General features: G+C 46.4%; 1 protein-coding gene across 1 annotated transcript in view; it reads left to right on the top strand.

The window, feature by feature from the left end:
* Positions 1-17,363, top strand: part of LOC119964909 (pappalysin-2-like) — a 569,527-nt gene that overhangs the window by 440,389 nt on the left and 111,775 nt on the right. Inside the window, exon 19 of the mRNA XM_038795012.1 lies at positions 9,055-9,164. Coding sequence (XP_038650940.1) covers positions 9,055-9,164 — 110 coding nt within the window. The remainder of the gene's footprint in view (positions 1-9,054; positions 9,165-17,363) is intronic.

Below are 17,363 nucleotides of genomic sequence, written 5' to 3'. Positions count from 1 at the left end.
CCCCCTAACCTAATAACCCCTCCTAACCTTTTTGGTCACTAAGGGCAATTTAGCATGGCCAATCCACCTAACCTGCTTGTCTTTGCAATGAGGGAGGAAACCGGAGCACCCGGAGGAAACCCACGCAGACACGGGGAGAATGTGCAGACTCCGCACAGACAGTGACCCAGCGGGGAATTGGACCTGAGACCCTGGCGCTGTGAAGCCACAGTGCTATCCACTTGTGCTACCGTGCTGCCCAAATCTTTTACCAATCTTTATTACAAAATATATCACTTCACACTTCCCTGTGTCCAATTTCAGCTGCCATGTGTCTGCTTTTTCTATTAAGCTCTGTTTTCAAACATTTTTCCAATGCAGATGTTACTTTTCCACGTGGCTTTTTTTATATTGGGGTGATTTGTTTATCAATCCTGATCCGGATATTCCCTGGCAGCAAGCCCAATCCTCATGGAGGTAGGAGTTTAGCTGACACCCTCCTGAATGTGTATTACATCTGGTATCCGAGCTTGCACACTCTGCAAGCTGTGAACTCCTGTGCATTTTCATCCAGTAGGTCGTTACCAACTGTGTGGTTTGTAATGAGTACCATAACATTCTTGTACTTCACTGTTTAATGCATTCAAGTAAAACTCAGCTTTTGACCCTCTTATTTTAAACAAGCTAACAACTGCAATAAACTGCCGAGAAAGTAAAACACATATTCTCTCTCAAACTACTTATTTGAAACAGACTTTAAGTAAGATTATATCCGTGGTCCTCCGAATGTCCAGATTCCTCTTTTATTTGGTGTGGTAAGTAGCAGATGTTTTTAAGGGACTGTAAAGGATTTGTGTTGATCTTTATCATTCCTAAGTATTATTGTTTTTAATACCCTTTCCCGGCCTCCTTGTAAGATCTATTTTTCTTGTGTGCGGTTTCCTGGCGAAGAGAATGAGTAGGTGGCCTTTTAGTGTTGGTATACCGAGAAGTAATGTTCTTTCTTAAAATAAAACTGAGCGTAAGTGCCAGGGACTGCATCGTTATTCATTTCAAAGGCATTAATCATAGAATCATAAAACATAGTAGGAGGCTACTTGGCCCGTCATGCCTGTGCTGGTGCTTTGAGGGAGCTTCCAATTAGTCCCATACCCCTGCAGAGCCGTGGAAATTTCTCGTCTGCAAGTACTTCTTTTGAAAGTTATGGCTTAAATTGTGTCCGTTTTCCCCTCTGCCGCTCCTCTCCTCTGCCCCTCCCCTTTCAGGCAGTGCATTCCAGATCATAAAAATGTGCTGTATAAAAAAAAAAATCTCTTCATCTCCCTCTGAGATTCTTTAGCCAGTTAGCTCAAACCAGTGAGGTTTTTTTGGGCATACCTTCCCTGAGGGCCAGTGGAAGCAGTTTTCCCTCATCTGCTCCATCAAAACCCTTCATAACTGTGAAGGCGTCCAATAAGAATGCCCCGAACCTGCTTTCCTGTAAGGCATATTGTCCCAGCTTCTTTAGTCTTCCCACGTCACTGAAGTCCCTTTTGAAAGTTACTGCTCAATTCGCTTTTCCGTTTGTGCGTCAATGTACAGCAAAAGACCAAAGGCATCTGCAGGCCTCAAAATGTAGTGACCATCCTATAAAAGAAATGAAGTGCATTTCTGTGGTTCAGCCGAGTTTAGATCTTTTTAAAAAATTTCTCTGCCAACTGTGCCATTCCTTATTACGCCTTTGCCCCACTGTTGGTTCCCCTCAAATTATTTTAAGATTTAAAGCACGTGAAACCCCTATCCTGCCCACTTGGTATCAATGTTGACATATTTACAACCAAACTGTTCCATCCAGTAAGTCTCAGGTTTGACCCTCGAGCAGTGCTGAGTTTGCTTAAATGTGGCAAGGGGAAACAAGCCTTCAACTATTAGCCTGCATCCTTGCTGGATTAGAGAAGGAAGATTTAGTCACGACTCTTGCTCTCGATGGGCATCCAGTGCCTGATTCTAGGGTTTTGTGTGAGTGAGGGTGCAACATAAGGAAGGATAGGACTGGGCTAAAGCAATCCCCATCAGAGAAGGCATTCTATCTTATTGCGGAACTGTTTCCTACACATGACTGCTGCAGTCCCTGAGGTGTAAGTACACCCACAGTGCTGTTAGGGCGGGTGTTCCAGGATTTTGACCCAGCGACAGTGAAGGAACGGCAATATATTTCCAAGTTAGGTTGGTGAGTGACCTGGAGGGGAACCTCCAGGTTGTGAAGTTCCCAGGTATCTGCTGCTCTTGTCCTTCTAGATGACAGTGGTCGTGAGTTTAGAAGGTACTTTCTAAAGAACCTTGGTGAGTTACTGCAGTGCATCTTGTAGATGATACACATGTCTGCAACTGTTTGTCAGTGGTGGACGGCTTGAAGGAAGGGGGAGCAATCAAGCGGGCTGCTTTGTCCTGGATGGTGTCGAGCTTCCTGAGTGTTGTTGGAGCTGCACTCATCCAGGCAAGTGGAGAGTATTCCATTACACTCCTGACTTGTGCCTTGTAGGCTTTGGGGTGTCAGGAGGTGAGTTGCTCGCCGTAGAATTGCTAGCCTTTGATCTGCCCTGGTAGCTACAGTATTAATATAGCCAGTTCAGTTCAGTTTCTGATCAATGGTAACCCTACAGGATGTTGGTTGTGGGGGATTCAGTGATGTAATGCTATTGAATGTCAAGGGGCAATGGTTAGATCCTATCTTGTAGGAGATGGTCATTACCTGGTTCTTGTGTGGCGAGAATCCCTCAATAATGGTAACCATGGCCACTGTCATCGATTTTTTTTTTTTTTTAAGACTTATCTGGCTCACTAATGTCCCATCGGGAAGAAATTTGCCGTACTTACCTGGTCTGGCTCCAGACCCACAACAATGTGTTTGACTTTTAACTGTCCCTCTGTAATGGCCAAGCAAGTCACTCGGTTAAGGATAATTAAGGATGGGCAACAAATGCTGGCCTTGCCAACAACGCTCACACCCCATGGGAAAGAAAATCACAAAAGAAGCAAACAAGCTACATAAGGAAATATCAGGCGAAGTGACCAAAAGATTAATTGAGAGGTATGTTTTAAGAAGTGACTTATTGGAGCGCAGAGAAGTTTAGGAAGGGCATTCCGGAACTTTAGAGTGAGGGCAGCTGAAGAAAACAGTGGAGCGAGGAAAATTGGAGCTGTGCAAGAGCCCGGAGCTGGATCACAGGAATGAGGGGTAAGCAGCGAATTGAGAGATAAATATTTTCTGTTAAACACACGGAGCTCTGAGCCGTGTATTTGTGTCCACTCACTATGAAATGCCAGCACTGAACCTTATACAAATAAGTACACTGGCAGAAAACACTGGTTGAATGTGTCATTACATCCTCATAGACAATTAGCTCGCTTGCCAAGAAATGTTCTGCTTGGATCAGAATTTCTAGTAACTACAGATAAGAATAGTTAAATTGCAAATCCTTGTAGCATGGCCCACGTAAACATTAATTTAGCAAATTGCTCGGAACAGAAACAAAAATAAAACTATTGCACAAGGATGGGCATTACGCAAATGAGACTCATTCTGAACTGTGAGGTTTCAGTGTGTGATCTGCCAGCTTGGGTAATTTGTGTGACATATGTTAAAGGGGAAAGCAAACTAACTTGCTCCATCACCTTCAAATACAATAAAAGGAGCGACTTGGACACTTTAAAATCTTACCATTACCAGCTCTGAAATACCCGTCAGAATGCATCAGCTTAGGCGCAAGCACATTGCATACAACAAGAAGAATGACTCATTTTCCGCCATCAATATAGTTGTTAAGAGGCTCAATGGGCTGGTGCTTATTTCTGTGGAAAGCAGAGGCCAGAGGGGCTGGGTAGGCCGAGAGAAGACGTTCCTATTTGCTGGGGGTATGGGTTCAGAACCAGGGGCCTTCATCGAAGAGAGTCACTAACAAATCCCATAATGAATTTAGGAAAAATGTATTTACCCAGAGAGTTGCTGCAATGTGAAAGTTGTTACAACACGGAGGTAGTCGAGGTGGATAGTGTTATTGCATTTTAGGGGGAGCTAGATGAGAACATCAGAAGTAGTAGCAAAAGTAGACAAAATGGATACTCCAGCCTACTGCACCAATCAATGGGATCATTGCTGATCTGATCGTGGCCTGAACCCCACTTTCCTGCCTGTTTCCTCCTATCCCTTGATTGCCTGTACAGTTCAAGAACCTGTCTGTTTCAGCCTTAAATATATATTGAATGACTCAAACCTGGGATAGAGATTTCCAAAGACTCACAGCCATCTGAGAGAAGAAATTCCTCCTCATCTCCTCCTAAAACGGCTTTTTGCTGTTTCTTTGGTCTCTGGCAGTTTTCTCTCCCATTTATTTCCTGCTGGTGAGCCCAGCACCAAAGGCTCCTCACAGATCTGGGAGCCATTTTTTTTCTGGCTGTCCGTATCTCCCCCCCGATTCCCCTTTCAGCACCCCTTCACCCCATTTTTGACCCCCCCCCGAACCTCGTGAGACCCCCGAGAACACCCTCTCTGCATCTGGTAGGGCACATGGTAGGGTGTCCGGGTGGCAGTGCCAGGCTGGCAGTGCCCAAGTGCAAGAGGGCGAGCCAGAGTCCCACCCAGCACTGCCACGATCACCAGGGTTTTCTAATGGCCTGGGCAACTCCCTAGATGCCATTACAACTGGTCCATGTTTGTGAAAACCAGAACTAAACGGCACCCTGGCAAGATCTCCCGGGCACGGACATTAAGGGGGCAATTTTCCAATATTGGACCCAAGCGTTTGTGCCGTCGTGAACACCGTCGCGTTTCATGACGTCGCAAACCGGCCCGGTCACGTACGATTCTGGTCCCCATAGGGGGCCTGCATGGCGCACGGTTCACGCCGCTCCAGCCTCCTTACGTGGCGCCAAATGGGCACCGTGCCAACCCGCACATGTGCAGTTGGGCCGCGCCAACCTGCGCATGAGCGCGGGTCTTCTTTTGCACGCCGGCCCCGACCAACATGGAGTCGGTGTTCAGGGGCCGGCTGCGCCAGGAAGTAGGTCCGGGCTGGGCCCTGATCGTAGGCCAGACCCCATTGGAGGCCCCCCCCCCCCCCCCCCCCCCCCCCCCCCCCGCCGCTGGTGAAGGAGCCCCCCTCGGCCCCCACACCCCACAGGCCGACCCCTGACCGTTCCCGCAGAGTTCCCGCCGGCAGCGACCAGGGGTGAACAGCGCCGGCGGGTCTCTGTCATATCGGAGCGGCCGCTCGGCCCATCCGGGCCGGATAATCGACAACCCCGCTGATTCTAGCGGCCCGCGGCTGGCGCTGTGCCAAACGCGCTGGCGCAAATGGCGCCGATTCTCCACACCTCGCAGAATCGCGCGCTGGCACCATGGCGCGGTTGCGGCGATTCTCCGGCGCGGGGCTCGGAGAATCGCCCCCCAGGTCCTGGACGTTGGGAAAATCCCATGAATGCAACTTTAAATCAGCCTAATGGCCAGTGAGGGCAAGATCAAATTGCGACGTCTCGTGAGACTCCGTTGAATCTAGTGAAGCTTTTCGAGCATTGCAAATCTCACGAGAGGCCTCTCGCAAGATTCAACAGCCTCATCCCAACACCAAGTCGGGTGCAACAAAGCCGTTAAATCGTGTCAATAGAGATCAAAACTGTGAACTGTATTCGGATGTGGTTTTAACAATGCCCTGTACAACTGCTATAAAATCCCCCCCCCCCCCCCCCCCCCCCCCCACTTTTAGATTCCACTCCCTTTGGAATTGACACCACCATTCCAGATGTTAGGCTAACTGTCCTGTAGTTTCCGACTTTTGTCCCCCTCCTTTCTTGAATGAAATTCCACCATTCCATTCGCTTTTTCATTTTCAAGTATCTTGGGGAAGTTTTCTCAGTCTTCTACAGTGAAGATATAGCTGTTCAATGTCTCCGCCATTTCCTCGTTTTCCTCATCAATTCCCCAGAATCATTGTCTCAAGAATTAACACTAGCTTTAGTTACTCTTTTACAATTTGAATGCCTATAGAAATTCTTACTATCAGTTTTCATGTTATTAGCTAGCATTCTCTCATATTCAACTGTTTACTCTTCAATTTTTTTAGTCATTCTTTGCCTGTTCTTAAATCTGACCGACTTCTGACCTGCCAATCTTTGCAGATTTTGTACAGTGTTTTTTTTTCAATTTGATACAGTCCTTTACTTTTCTATTCAGTCATTGAAGATGCATCTTCTCAAAGAGAATTTTCTTTTACTGGGATAAATCTTTGCTGAGAGTTATTAAATGTCTCCTTAAAAGTCTGCCACTGCATCTCCACTGTTCTATCTTTTAATATTGTTTCCCAGTTCACTTTAGCCAGCTTTGCTATCGTGACCTTAAAGTTAATTTCATTCAGGTTTAAAACACTCGTCTTAGACCCGCCCTTCTCCCCATCAAACTGAATTTGAAATTCTATCATGTGATGATTGACATTGCCTAAAGGCTCATTTACCATGAGGTTATCGATTAATCCTGTCTCCTTGCTCCTCACCAGGTCGAGAACTACTCCCTGGTTGGCCTTTGTACATACTTGCTTGAAGATATTAACCCAGATATGGATTCTCCAAAAATGGGGCTATGTCCCCACGCTGGCATAACAACACAGGCGTTGCACTCCCAATTTCCCTGGGGAAAAAGCTGAGTCTGCAGACGCCACGCCAGCATCCCAACTGGCAATACCACATTTGTTCCACGCCGTCGGGAACTCGACCGGTCGGGAGCAGAGTATCGCTGGGCGGGCCTCTGGCAAGGGCCCCCCAACCACGCGGCATAATTTGCGGATGCATGGTTATTCGGGGCCCGGAGAACTGCCGGAGCGGCGCCGGGCCCAATTCCGTCGGGAACTTTGATTCTCCTCCGCCGGGCCAAACGCGATTTTGGCGCGGGGCTGCAGAGAATCCAGCCCATAGTTCAATAAAGTCACCTCTTATTCTTCTGTACTGAAATTATTAAATGCGGAATTTGTTAAACCTTTCCTCATGAAACAACGTTTCACCCAGGAACTAACCCAGTGAACCGCCTTTGAACAGTCTCCAATTAAAGTATATCCCTCCATAATTATTTTTTAAAAAATTTTATTAAGGGCCAATTTAGCATGTCCAACCCACCTACCCTGCACATCTTTGGATTGTGGGTGTGAGAATCCCTCCAGAAATAATGACACAATGGGCCGGATTCTCCGTTCAGCCGCGCCACGTTTCTGACCTGACCCTCCTGGGGGATTCTCCGTTACGCCACCCAGTCAATGGGGTTTCTCATTGTGGGGCAGCCCCACGACGTCGGGAAACCCTTGAGCGCCAGCAAAATGGAGAATCCTGCCGGCGGAGAATCCTGCACCAGAACTATACACTATACTCTAGGTCGGGTCTCACTAAGGCTCTGCACAGCTGTAACAAGACATTTTTGCTTTTATCTTTCATTCCCCTTAAATAAAGGCCAACATTCATCTGCCTTCATAATTACTTGCTGTACCTGCATGCTAACTTCTCATATTTCACGTACAAGGAGACCCAGATCCCTTTATATACCACAGCACTCGGTGGTCTCCCTCCATTTCAATAAGATTGTTTGTATTGTCTCCCTACCAAGGTGGATCACCTCGCAGTTTCTCATTAGACTCCGTCTTCTAAATTTTGCCAGCTTACTCATGCTATCTATATTCGTTTGCAAATGCTCTTTGTCTGCCTCACAACATGCTTTCCTATCAACTTTTGTATTGTCCAGAGGATTGGACACTTGATCCATTCATCCAGGTTACTAATGTAGATCATAAATAGTTGAAGTCCCAGCACTGATCCCTGTGGCACTCCAGGTTAATAATTTGCCAACCTGAAATTGATCCAGTTATCCTGACTCTCTGTTTCCTGATAGCCAATTCCTTCTTCAAGCTAATATATTACCCCAACACCATGTGCTCTTATCTCGCACAGTAACTCTTTACGTGACACCCTACTGAAATGTCTTTGGCAATCCAAATAAAGTACATATACAGGTTCACCTTTATCCACCCTGCTCATTACATCATTAAAGATATTTAATAAGTATGTTGAACAAGATATTATCAAGGAGAATCAATATGGTTTTATTGTGATTTGCTCAATGTCCTGCGACTATTTCCTTAATAATGGATTCCAATATTTTCACAATGACAGATGTTTAGCTAAATGGTCCACAGTTTTCTGTAAGAGATTAGAGGAGGTTTGTGTGAAGCATAACCACTATCATGGACCTGTTGGGCCAAATGATTAGCCTCAATGCTGTAACTATTTTGTGATATTATTTAATACATCCAACACCATGTTTGCGATGTTAATAGGTGCCTTTTTATTATATGTAGATCTTTTGGACCAATACAGTGCATTACCAGTTAGATATTGAGCGAGATTCTCTGGCCTTCCTGTGGTGTTTCTCGGCGCCTGGAGGTGGGCGGTTAGCGACGGGATCTTCTGGTTCTGCCACCATTGCATCCGCCCCACATCACTGGGAGATGAGCCAAGGCATATCCTCCCTGCCTCCCTTCCCTCTCAAGTTTGCTTTTGCCCTGTGCGCTAACTGGAGGCAAAATATGTTAGGGAGCATCCATGATTATTCTGTTTACAGAGATACGTGGGGTAGTCCTGAATTGTCTTCCTTTCCCTTCCAACGACACATGTCTAAACATAGGTGGACTTTCCAGCCCTACCTGCTGGCAGCATCTTCCAGTCCCGAGGAAGGTAAACACCCGTGATGGGTTTCCTGACAGCGCGACGAGTGAGCCAAGCAAAATGCTGCAGACATCCTTCTCGTGGCCAGCGGCGGGCCGTCTCTACCATCGAAAAACAAGACTCGGGGGGAGGGGGGGGTCGCCAAAATAACGTCCATAGGCAGTATCTCCTGCCCCCAGATTATCTCTTGCATCTAATACCTACATTAAATGTTGTATTGGTAAAAATGAAGGGAGCAAAGAATATGGAAGTAATATGGACCAAAATTCTTACTGTTGTGCATAGTGGTGTCAAAAATAAAATTTGGTTCCTATTTGAATCTCTGTTCTATCATTTCAGGTTCTCTGTGTATTCCATCCTGTCTGATACCCCCCAGTGATGCGGTGGTTTTGCCCAGCAATCTAACTGCTGACACTATGGAACACTGGATGGAACCACCCAAAGTGCAGGTGAGGATTCGGGGCAAAAAAAAACATTAGTTCTCAGAGTATTTACGTGGCTGGAAAGGGCGGCATTTGTTGCCCATCCCCAATTGTCCCCACAAAAGGTGGGCTGCCTAGTTCCAATCACTTTCAGAGTCGAACTGCATTGGTGCTGGCCTCGAGTCACACACACACCTTGCCAGATAAGAGTGGCACGTCATCAGTTAGCCAATTAAATGAGAATCGGTTGGCTTTACGATCATCTCAACTGATTTGTATTTGTATTTTAAAAGCTGATTTTAAATTCTCAAAACTGTGAAGGGGGTGTTTGAACCCGCATTCTCTGCATTGTTGGCCCAGACCTCTGGACTATTACAGCAGTGCCATAAGACTGATGTTACCCAACTTAATAGTGGAGAGTGGAAAGTTTAACTAAACCAACTTGATCATTAACAATGCAGGCTGTTGCCTTTTGACAGATTCAAACATTGTACAAGCCAAATAACATTACAAAATATAACCTACTACAGGGAAAGAAAATCTGTGGGATTGTTGCAAAGTTCAAACACCAAAAAAGGTAAATTTCTAAAGAAAGATACCAAAGTGTGACAGAAGTATATTATTTTCCGTCCATTATTTATAATATTTTTGAGGTGAAACTAGATTCTCAAAGTAAAAAACTAGTAAAACTGGTCCTGTACATCTTTAAATAGAACTCTAGTTTGGACCAATATCAGTTATTTCCAAGTTTTATTGACTTTTAAAACTGGTTGGAAATAAAAAATACCCACAAAAACTGGGATCCACACCTTCATTCACACCTACTGAGGAGTAATGTCAATGGGTGGAAGATTTGTTACTCAAAAAATAGTTGTAAAGTAGTGAAGAACTTGAGTGTTGCTTAAAATAAAATCTGTTGAAGGTTTTCACCTTGCACTCACAGAACATTTAACAAGAATAGCAGTATAAAGGGAAAAGAACAATTGGTATTGTATTAGAGGAGAGTGTTGATTAGTTGGCAAGTGGATTTTGATTCATGAAGGCATTGTCATCGAGAATACATCAGTTGATGGTGACTGACAAATAACTGCCAAGCCATTGTTTGGAATTTAAACCAGGCTGCTTGACCCTAATTATTCAAGACATTGCTCTGGGGAATGAATTAGCAAATGGCTGTCATGTATTTTGTTTGGTTGAAACAGGGGCAACGTGTGTGCGTGCTCTTTGTGTCTGCGAAGAACAGGGCCTTGTCTCTAAATGTATTTAGCTTCCAGTACACGCATATGCATCACACTGCAGAACAGGTACATTAATCAGTGAGCAGTGGGCTGGAAATGTGGTAGACGTCATGATCACCAATCTCACTTCTCCAGCAGAGGGTGCCTGAGGATACACAGCAGGAGGACCCGAGGAGCTGCAAGGGCAGGAAAGAAATTCCCTTTGAAGCATACACCTCCCACTCCAATTTTTCCACCTGACCCCAAGGGTACTAACATTGCCTCTGTCTTTTTGTATCCTCAGGTAGTTTTGTCATATTTCTTGGGAGTGTGTAGGCATGTGGGGGGAGGTATGGGTGTGTTGGGGGGGGGGGGGGGAGAGAGAGAGAGAGACACGCTGGTTTCCAATGTTACCTCTAAACCTCTGGGATCAGGTGGAAAAATTGGTAAGGAGTCAGTGAAGAAAGACGGAAGCTTCATGAAGAAACCAACGTTAATGAAGGAAGGGACAGGGCTATGAGAGGTGGAAGAGATTGGTGAGGTGCAATTTGCAGGGGCTAAAGAGAGAAGGGAGTTGGCAGTAGGTGGGAAGTTCCAGAGATACAGAGAACTCCTTATATCCAGTAGTAATATGGAAGATGGTGGATATCGAAGAGGGTGGATGAAGGAGCTGCATGGCTGGGCCTTGTACCAGAAATTTTGACGTTAGCAGGGATCTTCTTGGCCACTGGAATCTGACCTTCACTCTACGTTTGGAATGTCCAGAGACCCAATGATAATAGAGAGGGGTAAGAGGTGTACGCTTCAAAGGGAATTTCTTGCTTACTCTTGCAGCCCCTCAGGTCCACATGCCTCAGGCACCTTCTGTTGGAGAAGTGAGATTGGTTTCCTTTCTCTGCTATATCTACCTTCTTGCTATCCAGCTACGTGAAGTTTGTTTCTTAAAAACGTTGAAAACTCCTTTTTCGTCCTCTGGAAACCATTGAGGCTCCAGTGTCATCGAGGGTGACAGCGACTAGGACTTGTTTTCTCCTCTTGACTATGCTTGACCTCATGGTGCCCTCTAAAGTGTCCCCTTCATGGCCTCATTGCCTTGTTGTCCCACATCTTCTAGGTCCAGTTAAATTAGCGCGGCACTGATATATTCTATGCCCATGCCCGAATAGCTCTTGGCAAGCAAAGGGATCCACTTTCCAATTGAATATTGACAGAACTCTGCCATCACAATTGATTTTGAGGATAATGCTGTATTGATCCAGTTTGCACTGGAGTGCTGAGCTTGTTGCATTTGAGTGCGACAGTGAGAGTTTGGTGACTGAGGGAGTTAGGTGAGGAGGGAGTAAGGTGCTCCTTATATTTCATTTCCTATATTTATCAAAGAGCGTGAAGGGAGCCAGGAGTTTAGAGTACAGCTGACTGGAAGCAGAGTCGGAGTGCGGAGGTCCAGTTGGTCTACGGGGCAGCTAATTCTGTAAAGTAAGAGGGGATGGAGGCTAGGGCAGTTGCATGCTCCTCCTGTAGGATGTGGGTGGTGAGGGATACCACTGGTGTCCCCGCTGACTACACCTGCAGGAAGTGCACCCAACTCCAGCTCCTCAGAGACCGTGTTAGGGAACTGGAGCTGGGGCTGGATGAACTTTGGATCATCCGGGAGGCAGAGGGGGTTATCGAGAAGAGTTACAGGGAGGTAGCCACACCCAAGGTATTGGACAAGAGTAGCTGGGTTACAGTCAGGGGAAATAAAACTAACAGGCAGACAGTGCAGGGATCCCTCGTGGCCGTTCCCCTTCAAAACAAGTATACCGTTTTGGATGCTGTTGGGGGGGGGGGATGACCTACCGGGGGGAGGCCCTAGTGGCCAGGTCTCTGGCACTGAGTCTGGCTCTGGGGCTCAGAAGGGAAGGGGGGAGCATAGAAAAGCAATAGTAATAGGAGATTCAATGGTTAGGGGAATAGATAGGAGATTCTGTGGTTGCGAGTGAGACTCCCGAAAGGTATGTTGCCTCCCGGGTGCCAGGGCCAGGGATGTCTCGGATCGTGTCTTCAGGATCCTGAAGGGGGAGGGTGAGCAGCCAAAAGTCGTGGTGCACATTGGTACCAACGATGTAGGTAGGACAAGGGTTGTGGAGGTAATAAACAAGTTTAGGGAGTTAGGCTGGAAGTTAAAGGCTAGGACAGACAGAGTTGTCATCTCTGGTTTGTTGCCTGTGCCACATGATAGCGAGGCTAGGAATAGGGAGAGAGTGCAGTTGAACACGTGGCTGCAGGAATGGTATAGGAGGGAGGGCTTCAGGTATTTGGAAAATTATAGCGCATTCTGGGGAAGGTGGGACCTGTACAAGCAGGACGGGTTGCATCTGAACCGGAGGGGCACCAATATCCTAGGAGGGAGGTTTTCTAGTACTCTTCGGGAGGGTTTAAACTAATTTGGCAGGGGAATGGGAACCGGATTTGTAGTCCAGCAACTAAGGAAGCCGATATTCAGGACGCCAAAGCACGTAGTGATGCAGGGGGGAAGGTAACACTGACAAAGGAGAGTACTTGCAGGCAAGGAGATGGGTTGAAGTGTGTGTACTTCAACGCAAGAAGCATCGGGAATAAGGTGGGTGAACTTAAGGCATTGATCGGTACTTGGGACTACGATGTGGTGGCCATCACGGAAACTTGGATAGAAGAGGGGCAGAAATGGTTGTTGGAGGTCCCTGGCTATAGATATTTCAACAAGATTAGGGAGGATGGTAAAAGAGGTGGGGGGGGGGGGGGGGGTGGCATTGTTAATTAGAGATAGTATAACAGCTACAGAAAGGCAGTTCGAGGGGGATCTGCCTACTGAGGTAATATGGGTTGAAGTCAGAAATAGGAAAGGAGCAGTCACCTTGTTGGGAGTTTTCTATAGGCCCCCCAATAGCAGCAGAGATGTGGAGGAACAGATTGGGAAACAGATTTTGGAAAGGTGCAGAAGTCACAGGGTAGTAGTCATGGGTGACTTCAACTTCCCAAACATTGAGTGGAAACTCTTTAGATCAAATAGTCTGGATGGGGTAGTGTTTGTGCAGTGTGTCCAGGAAGCTTTTCTAACACAGTATATAGATTGTCCGACCAGAGGGGAGGCCATATTGGATTTGGTACTTGGTAATGAACCAGGGCAGGTGATAGATTTGTTAGTGGGGGAGCATTTTGGAGGTAGTGACCACAATTTTGTGACTTTCACTTTAGTAATGGAGAGGGATATGTGTGTGCAACAGGGCAAGGTTTACAATTGGGGGAAGGGTAAATGCGATGCTGTCAGACAAGAACTGAAGTGCATAAGTTGGGAACATAGGCTGTCAGGGAAGGACACAAGTGAAATGTGGAACTTGTTCAAGGAACAGGTACTGCGTGTTTTTGATATGTATGTCCCTGTCAGGCAGGGAAGAGATGGTCGAGTGAGGGAACCATGGTTGACAAGAGAGGGTGAATGTCTTGTTAAGAGGAAGAAGGAGACTTATGTAAGGCTGAAGAAACAAGGTTCAGACAGGGCGCTGGAGGGATACAAGATAGCCAGGAGGGAACTGAAGAAAGGGATTAGGGGAGCTAAGAGAGGGCATGAAAAATCTTTGGCGGGTAGGATCAAGGAAAACCCCAAGGCCTTTTACACATATGTGAGAAATATGAGAATGACTAGAGCGAGGGTAGGTCCGATCAAGGACAGTAGCGGGAGGTTGTGTATTGAGTCTGAAGAGATAGGAGAGGTCTTGAACAAGTATTTTTCTTCAGTATTTACAAACGAGAGGGGCCATATTGTTGGAGAGGACAGTGTGAAACAGACTGGTAAGCTCGAGGAGATACTTGTTAGGAAGGAAGATGTGTTGGGCATCTTGAAAAACTTGAGGATAGACAAGCCCCCCGGGCCTGACGGGATATATCCAAGGATTCTATGGGAAGCAAGAGATGAAATTGCAGAGCCGTTGGCAATGATCTTTTCATCCTCGCTGTCAACAGGGGTGGTACCAGAGGATTGGAGAGTGGCGAATGTTGTGCCCCTGTTCAAAAAAGGGAATCGGGATAGCCCTGGGAATTACAGGCCAGCTAAGTCTTACTTCGGAGGTAGGCAAAGTAATGGAAAGGGTACTGAGGGATAGTATTTCTGAGCATCTGGAAAGACACTGCTTGATTAGGGATAGTCAGCACGGATTTGTGAGGGGTAGGTCTTGCCTTACAAGTCTTATTGACTTCTTTGAGGAGGTGACCAAGCATGTGGATGAAGGTAAAGCAATGAATGTGGTGTACATGGATTTTTGTAAGGCATTTGATAAGGTTCCCCATGGTAGGCTTATGCAGAAAGTAAGGAGGCATGGGATAGTGGGAAATTTGGCCAGTTGGATAACGAACTGGCTAACCGATAGAAGTCAGAGAGTGGTGGTGGATGGCAAATATTCAGCCTGGAGCCCAGTTACCAGTGGCATACCACAGGGATCAGTTCTGGGTCCTCTGCTGTTTGTGATTTTCATCAATGACTTGGATGAGGGAGTTGAAGGGTGGGTCAGTAAATTTGCAGATGATACGAAGATTGGTTGAGTTGTGGATAGTGAGGAGGGCTGTTGTCGGCTTCAAAGAGACATAGATAGGATGCAGAGCTGGGCTGAGAAGTGGCAGATGGAGTTTAACCCTGACAAGTGTGAGGTTGTCCATTTTGGAAGGACAAATATGAATGCGGAATACAGGGTTAACGGTAGGGTTCTTGGCAATGTGGAGGAGCAGAGAGATCTTGGGGTCTATGTTCATAGATCTTTGAAAGTTGCCACTCAGGTGGATAGAGCTGTGAAGAAGGCCTATGGTGTGCTAGCGTTCATTAGCAGAGGGATTGAATTTAAGAGTCATGAGGTGATGATGCAGCTGTACAAAACCTTGGTCAGGCCACGTTTGGAGTACTGTGTGCAGTTCTGGTCACCTTTTAGGAAGGATGTGGAAGCTTTGGAAGAAGTGCAAAGGAGATTTACCAGGATGTTGCCTGGAATGGAGAGTAGGTCTTACGAGGAAAGTTTGAGGGTGCTCGGCCTTTTCTCATTAGAACGGAGAAGGATGAGGGGCGACTTGACAGAGGTTTATAAGATGATCAGGGGAATAGATCGAGTAGACAGTCAGAGACTTTTTCCCCGGGTGGAACACAACATTTGGGGGCCTCACGGTAGCATGGTGGTTAGCATCAATGCTTCACAGCTCCAGGGTCCCAGGTTCAATTCCCGGCTGGGTCACTGTCTGCGTGGAGTCTGCACGTCCTCCCCGTGTGTGCGTGGGTTTCCTCCGGGTGCTCCGGTTTCCTCCCACAGTCCAAAGATGTGCAGGTTAGGTGGATTGGCCATGCTAAATTGCCCGTAGTGTAAGGTTAATGGGGGGATTGTTGGGTTACGGGTATACGGGTTACGTGGGTTTAAGTAGGGTGATCATTGCTCGGCACAACATCGAGGGCCAAAGGGCCTGTTCTGTGCTGTACTGTTATATGTTCTATTACAAGGGGACATAAATTTAAGACAAATGGTGGAAGATATAGGGGGGATGTCAGAAGTAGGTTCTTTACCCAGAGAGTAGTGGGGGCATGGAATGCACTGCCTGTGGAAGTAGTTGAGTCGGAAACGTTAGGGACCTTCAAGCGGCTACTCGATAGGCACAAGGATTAGGGTAGAATAATGGAGTGTAGATTAATTTCTTCTTAAGGGCAGCACGGTAGCATTGTGGATAGCACAATTGCTTCACAGCTCCAGGGTCCCAAGTTCGATTTCGACTTGGGTCACTGTCTGTGTGGAGTCTGCACATCCTCCCCGTGTGTGCGTGGGTTTCCTCCGGGTGCTCCGGTTTCCTCCCACAGTCCAAAGATGTGCAGGTTGGATGGATTGGCCATGATAAATTGCCCTTAGTGTCCAAAATTCTATGATTAACCTAGGATAAAAGTTTGGCACAACATCGTGGGCCGAAGGGCCTGTTCTGTGCTGTATTTCTCTCTCTCTCTGATCCAGTCAGCCATCTGAAATGTAAGGCTGGATAATCTGATTCACTTCAAGCTTAACAAAAATGATTGTGAATGAACTAGCATTTTTCACTATCTCAGGACATCCTTCCACTATAAGGTCAGAAGTGGGGATGTTCACTGATGATTGGACATTAATGAGTCCCATTCGTGACTCTTCAGATACTGAAACAGCCCGTGTCCAAATGCAGCAAGACCTGGACAATATTCAGGCTTTGGCTGATAAGTGACAAGTAATATTCATGCCACACAAATGCCAGGCAATGAGCAACAAGCGACCATCTCACCATTTCTCCTTGATATTCAGTGGCATCATCATCAGTGAAACCCCCACGAGCAACATCCTGGGGGTTACCATTGACCAGAAGGCGAACTGGACTAGCCATATAAATACCGTGACTACCAAAGCAGGTCAGAACTGGGAATTCTGACCAAATGACTCACCATCTGACTCCCTAAAGCTTGTCCACCATCTACAAGGATTGTCGTAAGGTTCCCTTCAGCAATGCCCTGAGAGTCTCCAGAAATCTTAGGTTGATCTCCAGGGTGCTGCAGCGAGCAAACCCAGGAGAACAGTCACTGAAAGAAATTATGTGGTTTCTATTAATGCTCTTTGAATACATTGGTTTATTACAGTAAGAAGTTTTATACCAGTCCAACGCCGGCATCTCCACATCATTGGTTTATTAGTCAGAGAAATATTGGCGGTCATGTGATGAAGGTTCCAGAGTTGCATTCAACCAGAGTTACCAACTATAGGCCTGTGACAAAATGACATTGACGTCTGCATTTCTGGGCTGATTGAAAGCTGATTATGTAAGGCAAAGTACCTGACTGACCGTTCCCTGTGTAACTGAATCTTTTACAGCCCAAGGTTGAGGAAATGGCTGTTTTCTGTAGCACAATAAGGCAGTGACACTTGGAATGTGAAATAAGCACAGTATAAATTACATGAGTACCAGGTTATAAATCACATTAATAGGGGCCAGCTTTACACAAGACCCA

Source organism: Scyliorhinus canicula, chromosome 4 (assembly GCF_902713615.1).
Source record: "Scyliorhinus canicula chromosome 4, sScyCan1.1, whole genome shotgun sequence".
NCBI classification, from domain to species: domain Eukaryota; kingdom Metazoa; phylum Chordata; class Chondrichthyes; order Carcharhiniformes; family Scyliorhinidae; genus Scyliorhinus; species Scyliorhinus canicula.
Note: the sequence above shows the minus strand (reverse complement) of the source record. Positions and strands in the feature narration are given on the sequence as shown.